The sequence below is a fragment of the Grammomys surdaster genome, unplaced genomic scaffold, assembly GCF_004785775.1.
Source record: "Grammomys surdaster isolate TR1022 unplaced genomic scaffold, NIH_TR_1.0 193, whole genome shotgun sequence".
Taxonomy (NCBI): domain Eukaryota; kingdom Metazoa; phylum Chordata; class Mammalia; order Rodentia; family Muridae; genus Grammomys; species Grammomys surdaster.
Genome location: NW_021604638.1, coordinates 9,133,769 through 9,140,256, shown reverse-complemented (window position 1 = coordinate 9,140,256; position 6,488 = coordinate 9,133,769). Strand labels below are relative to the sequence as shown.

The following is a 6,488-nucleotide window of genomic DNA, read 5'->3' as shown; positions in this document are numbered from 1 at the left end:
AGGAGCACAGCAGTCACAGACAGCAGGAGCACAGCAGTCACAGACAGGAGGACCACAGCAGTCACAACAGGAACACAGCAGTCACAGACAGCAGGAGCACAGCAGTCACAGACAGCAGGAGCACAGCAGTCACAGACAGGAGGACCACAGCAGTCACAGATCAGCAGGAGCACAGGAGTCACAGACAGCAGGAGCACAGCAGTCACAGACAGGAGGAGCACAGGAGTCACAGACAGGAGGAGCACAGCAGTCACAGACAGCAGGAGCACAGCAGTCACAGACAGCAGGGGCACAGCAGTCACAGACAGGAGGAGCACAGCAGTCACAGATCAGCAGGAGCACAGGAGTCACAGACAGCAGGAGCACAGCAGTCACAGACAGCAGGAGCACAGCAGTCACAAACAGGAACACAGCAGTCACAGACAGCAGGAGCACAGCAGTCACAGACAGGAGGAGCACAGGAGTCACAGACAGGAGGAGCACAGGAGTCACAGACAGGAGGAGCACAGCAGTCACAGACAGCAGGAGCACAGGAGTCACAGACAGCAGGAGCATAGCAGTTACAGACAGGAGGAGCACAGCAGTCACAGACAGCAGGAGCACAGCAGTCACAGACAGGAGGACCACAGCAGTCACAGCAGGAGCACAGGAGTCACAGACAGGAGGAGCACAGCAGTCACAGATCAGCAGGAGCACAGCAGTCACAGACAGGAGGAGCACAGCAGTCACAGATCAGCAGGAGCACAGCAGTTACAGACAGGAGGAGCACAGCAGTCACAGCAGGAGCACAGCAGTCACAGACAGGAGGACCACAGCAGTCCCAGCAGGAGCACAGCAGTCACAGACAGGAGGAGCACAGCAGTCACAGATCAGCAGGAGCACAGCAGTTACAGACAGGAGGAGCACAGCAGTCACAGATCAGCAGGAGCAAAGCAGTCACAGACAGGAGGAGCACAGCAGTCACAGATCAGCAGGAGCACAGCATGCACACAAAAGGCTCTGTTCCATCCCTGGGGAAGACCTGGCTACTCACTGTCCTGCATAATCCAGAATCTCTAACCTTCATGGAGTCCCATGCCAGCCCCACACCACAGACACAGGCCAACTGTCAGTGAAATCTGTGCCATCCTAGCCAGGAGGGAAAGGGTAAAGGGGTCTGCCCACCTTCTGGGTCCTCACTGTGTCCCTGGAGGGCAAATTTAAATGTGATACAGGAGGAAAGAGTTAAAGTCTATCTTCAAGAGCATAGTGTGCTGAGGAAAACCACTCTGCCTCCCAGCTCTCCCCCCAACCCCAACCCTGTGGTGACCGGAAGTGTGAAGAGCAGTAGAGGAGGGAGGCCTGGCTGCGTGGGGAGGGGAGAGGCAGGTGGCTGAAGGGTTCAGGAAGGGGGTGGAAGCAAGAAAGCCTGAACGATGCGGCCATGCCAATCACTCTGTGGCAACTGGAATGAAAGATGCTTCAAATGCCCGGAACAGCAAGCTGACAGGAGCCCATAGGAATATCTCCGTGGGTTCCATTTTAGTGAGCATTTGCATAGCTATTAAGGAAAACACAAAGAGTATTTAATTCAATGACTTCTGAATTTTCCCTGCACACTTGAGCTTTTGCCAACAGTGAGGCTGACTGCTTCAGACACAAGTGAGAGAAGAGAAAGGGGGCCATGTGGGGCCTGCCTGGGGCGAAGGCCTCAGGATCAGGGAAGTGTCAGGAGGTACCAAGTGAGTGCCAGAACTTTCCTTGACACCAAACCAATGCTGCTCTAACCTTTTTTGGGTTTTTAAGTGTGGTGTGTAAAAAGTATATCTTATACCATAACTCAATGCGTGTGTGTATGAACACACACATACACACACAGCCTCACGTCCACAGTAGAGTCAAGCTGAACTCATGGCTTTCTTACCATGATCAGTGCACACTGACAGTCTGTGCAGTTATGTAGACAGTTCTGTGTATCTGAGCTCAGTTGTGACTCTAGATAAAGTTCAAGGAGGCTCAGCAGAGTTGGGGGTGGGGCAGGCTTGACTTACTGACCAGGCAGACTCACGTGACCCTTGGTTTGAGGTTCAGATGTCCTCCACTATGGAGCTTCTGGACAGAGGGTGGAAGGAAGATGGCTTTGCCTGCCTCATGGTCCTATAGCAAGACTGAACTGAGGGAGTTGGAGAGAGGCTCGGAGTCGGCGGACTTGAAGAGTGACTGGGTGACTGGGTACATCCTGTCCCCTCCCAGAATCCATCCGGGCTGGTTGAGGATGTGGAATAGTGTTGTTTGAAATGAAATGGAGGCCCAAAAATACCCTCCAGAGAACCCTCCAGATCAATTATACCAGAGAAAAAGCTCTCCTGGCTAAGCCTGTCACCTGCCATTGTCACCAGTGGTAGCTGAACACCAGGTGTCCAGGAACATAGGACATTTGTGCCTGAATTTCAGAGGTGAGAAGTGTGTTCCTTGAGTGAGCTGAAGCCCAGCCTGACCGGAACCTGACCAATTAGAATTGGAGAAGGAGGAATAGGAAGCTGATGTCATCAGATGATAATGTGGGCTGGAGAGATGGCTCGGGCTATAAAGTGCTTACTACGTAAGGGTGAGGACCTGAATCTAACCCCCAGAATCTATGTAAAAATCCCGGGCATGGTGTCTGCTGCATTTGTAATCCCAGCACTGGACACGTAGAAACGGGAGTATCCCTTGGGACTTGTTGGGTAGGCAGCCTACTGGCATGTCCCAGGCCAACAGGAAACTGCATCTCAAAAACCAAATGCAAGGAATGACACATGGGATTGTCTTCTGGTCTCTGTAAGTGTGTACACTTTCACCTGCACAAAAAGGAGGGGAGAGGAAAGGGCAAGGGGGAAAGAGGAGGGAGCTGGGATGGGGAGGGGAGGAAGAAGAAGAGGAGGAGGAGAGGAAAGGAAGAGAAAGAAGAGACAGAGAAGCAAGAAGAGGAGGAGAAAGGAGGGGAGGAGGAGGGAGAAAGAAGAAGGGAGGATGGAGAGAGAGGACAAGGAAAAGTCATGTGGTTGGAGCTACCTGAACCTTTATCCTGTAGCTCTTGGTTGTCTGCTATGGTCATATGACCTCCCTGGCATATACTTTTTGCCTCTGTCTCCCCATCTATGCAGCGTGCAGAGCGTGGATTCCACATGGGGTTCCTAGATGCTCTGTGTGCTTTCTGTGCCTACCTTCCTACAGTACCTGCAGAGCAGGGATACCCAGAGCCCAGGACAAGGAGACCACGTCAGTGCCTTACCTCCGAGCAACTCCTGTGGTGGAGAAAGCCCCAGCAACAACTCTCTTCAAGCCTCTGTTTGAAGCCACAGTTGGTGCTGATTACAGCCTCAGTAGCTAAAGCTCTGTTTCTTTCTCTCTCCAGGCGTCTCCAGATCGGCCGCTCTGAGTGTGCCTCAGCTCTTTGCAAAGTGAGTACTCTAGCCACGCCCCTTTTTTTCTTACTTATTATTTCTTCAGAAGGTGGAGGCTGGGGTGGGGAGTGGGGGTGCTCTGGAACTGATTTGACAAATAGGAACACCAGTATGGAAACAGCTAGATGGCCTGGCACAAATAGTCTGATTGCCTGAACCTCAGTTTCCCTATCTAGGAAACAGGACCATTGAGTGACCGGTCCCACAAAGTATGGAATCCTGTATGGCAGGCATGGAACCTTCTGGAAAACAGATGGCATCTGTTTGTGATCTTGTACTATTTGACGTTCTATTCACATCTGCCTTTCGGACCAGTGAAAACCCAGAGGGTTTCATATCAGCCTAAAAGATACACTTGAAGTAGACAGCCTTTAGCTGATACAAGGTCAGCCCCAGCTCCGCGCCTCCAGCCATGTGTGCCGAGACCCGAGCTAGGAGAGTAAACACATGGGGTCACGTTCACCCAACTGTGGATCTAGAGAGTCTGGCAGAGTGAAGGCATTCTGTACGTGGGCTCTGGATCCACGACAATTCACAGCTTGTGGCGGGTTAATGAGTGTTCCTCAGCCGGTGTCCTGAAGACAAAAACTAAGCACCTCCCAATGTCTTCAGAACCAAGGCTTCTCCGGGACGCTTGAAAATGGACCAGAAGCTGGCTGGCAATGGGAAGGGCATCGCCAGCTGTTTACCACCAGGGGAAGTGGCATGGTGGGTGTGGTGCAGACAGAGGGCGACAGTCTAGTGATGGTCACATAGAGTCCAGATGACGGTGCAGACACAGGCGTGGTCTCTTACATCAATTACTCCGGTGCTGGGCGTATGGCGTCAGGAAGATCCCTGCAGCTCATTGGTCAGCCAGGCCAGCCTAACAAGAATGCTTTGAGTTTAGGGGAGACACTCAAAACTGAGTCTCAAAAACTAAGGTGGGAAGTGACAACAGAAGATACCAGGTGTCAACCTGCCACCTTCATGCATGTGCAGGCATATGTGTACACTTATCAGGCTGGCCACAGTAATGGACAAGCCTGGAGATCTCCACAACGAAGGTTTTATGTTTCTCATGTGAAGTCTGATGTGGAGAAGGTAGAACTTTCTAGAAGGCTTCCCTATGCTGGCTAACACAGGGATCCACCATCTCTGGGTTATAGCTTTGCTACTGTGATGACATCTCCATTGCTGCCCAAAGAGAGGGAAAGGAAGGCCGGTCACAGGCTGAGGTTTACAACACACCTGCCTACATCTTGTTAGACAGAGCTCTGACCCGCAGTAAAATCTGGCTGCTCTGAAGATGGCAAACACATCTTCTTGGTCCCCCGGGAAAACAAGAACAAGATGAGCTGTGAGGTGTGGGAATGATGCCTTTGCTCTGGGAAACACGATGCCTAAAGAAAATGGTATTGATCCCAGGATCCAGGGGAAGGGATTCTGGGCTGGACTGGGAGACTTAACCATCTCTCCTTCCCCCCAGGTCTCACCCTCGAGTCCCTCCTGGTCAGTCCTCCGCAGCCATGGCAGCCTATGGCCAGACACAGTACAGCACAGGCATCCAGCAGGCACCACCCTATACGGCGTACCCACCTCCAGCACAAGCCTATGGAATCCCCCCTTACAGTGAGTACCAAGCGCGCCCTTCCTTGCAACCCCTGGCAGCCCCAACATTGTGGTGGCTTCATACCTCGGTGCAGAATGATGCATGTAGCTGGATTAATTTTAGCATGGGAGTAAAGAGGAGAGAGCGTGGCCAAAGAATGGTGCAGTTTCTTCCAGACTGTCAGGAGGCCTCTTTCAATTTCAAGAATCAGAACCCTAACCCATGCTGGTTTAAGAAAAATGAGAAGTTAGTGACTATCACATCTTGGATGTAGCTGACATCAGGTACGGCTGGAGCTAAGTGCTCCAGTGCCATCATGGGGGTCTGATGTCATGTCTCAGGCTCAATGCACAAGCCTGACATCCTGAGTTAAATCACTGGCAGCCATGAAGAGTAGAAGGAAGATAACCCGATTCTACAAGCCATCCTTCAACCGCCATGTGCACACATACACACACCATCTACAATGAGCTCGTGGGAAGCTTGATTCGTTTTTGTATGCTTTCTTCTGAGTGGCCTTGGCTCCTACAGAGTGGTCTCCATGTGGTGACACAGACAATACCTGTCAACTCTGGTCTTTGAAAGTCAGAGAGTTCCCGCTCTCAGCACTTCCCAATGGAGCACCTGTTGGTCCTCAGTGCCATCCTGGGTCATGTGACAATACTTAGCACAAGGGTGGGAGATGGTATGAGGGAGCTGAGGAGGCTGTGCATCACAGGTTATGTGTAGGGATGAACAGCTCTCTTGAAGTCAGGTAAAGTGGGAGACACTGGGGCAGGGAGACCTCAGCACCTCAGAGGGGGGAAGTGTTATGTCACTCAAATGATATCAGAAATCCGCTCTGTTTCCCTGTGTGTGGGCTTCAGTGTCTGCAAGTTCTCCCACTGCAGTGGAAGGCCTAGCCCTAAGCTCTTCTAAGCTGCAAGTCCCACAAACAGAGAGATGTTCCTGCCTAGAACATCTCCCTGAAGTCCCAGGGCTCCCTCTGACTAGGCTCCATCCTGTTCCTGGCCCAGACTCCAGAGCAGAAGCGATGGAGTGTTCTAGCTGACAACTGTGAGCCACATGTCCCTGCACAACCAGGGGACAGGCCCAACTCATTTAGAGCAACTGATCTAATGTGAAAAAGGGAAGCTACTCAGAGAAGGGGCAGCGGGCTGCAGAGTCCCCACTTCCATGACACTCCCATGTACACAGATATGTGTGAGACCTGGCTGTGGCAATACACACTGGTAATGCCTAGTGGTCAGGGAGAGGCTGGAGCAGGACTCAGTTGGCAGAGGGCTCTGCAGCATCCACAGCATGCTAGGTTCCATCCCAGCACTGCACAAACCAGGGGTGGCACTCGGGAGATGAAGGAAGGAGGATCAGAAGTTCTAGATAATTCTTGCTGGGTAGTGAATATAAGGAGAAGCCTGGGATGATGCATGAGACTCTCTCTCTCTCTCTCTCTCTCTCTCTCTCTCTCTCTC

At 52.0% G+C, this 6,488-nt stretch overlaps 1 protein-coding gene across 1 annotated transcript in view; it reads left to right on the top strand.

The window, feature by feature from the left end:
- Eya2 (EYA transcriptional coactivator and phosphatase 2) overlaps positions 1-6,488 on the top strand; it is a 94,471-nt gene that overhangs the window by 6,679 nt on the left and 81,304 nt on the right. The window contains exons 2-3 of the mRNA XM_028769769.1: positions 3,377-3,422; positions 4,894-5,036. Of these exons, the coding sequence (XP_028625602.1) occupies positions 3,377-3,422; positions 4,894-5,036 (189 nt within the window). The remainder of the gene's footprint in view (positions 1-3,376; positions 3,423-4,893; positions 5,037-6,488) is intronic.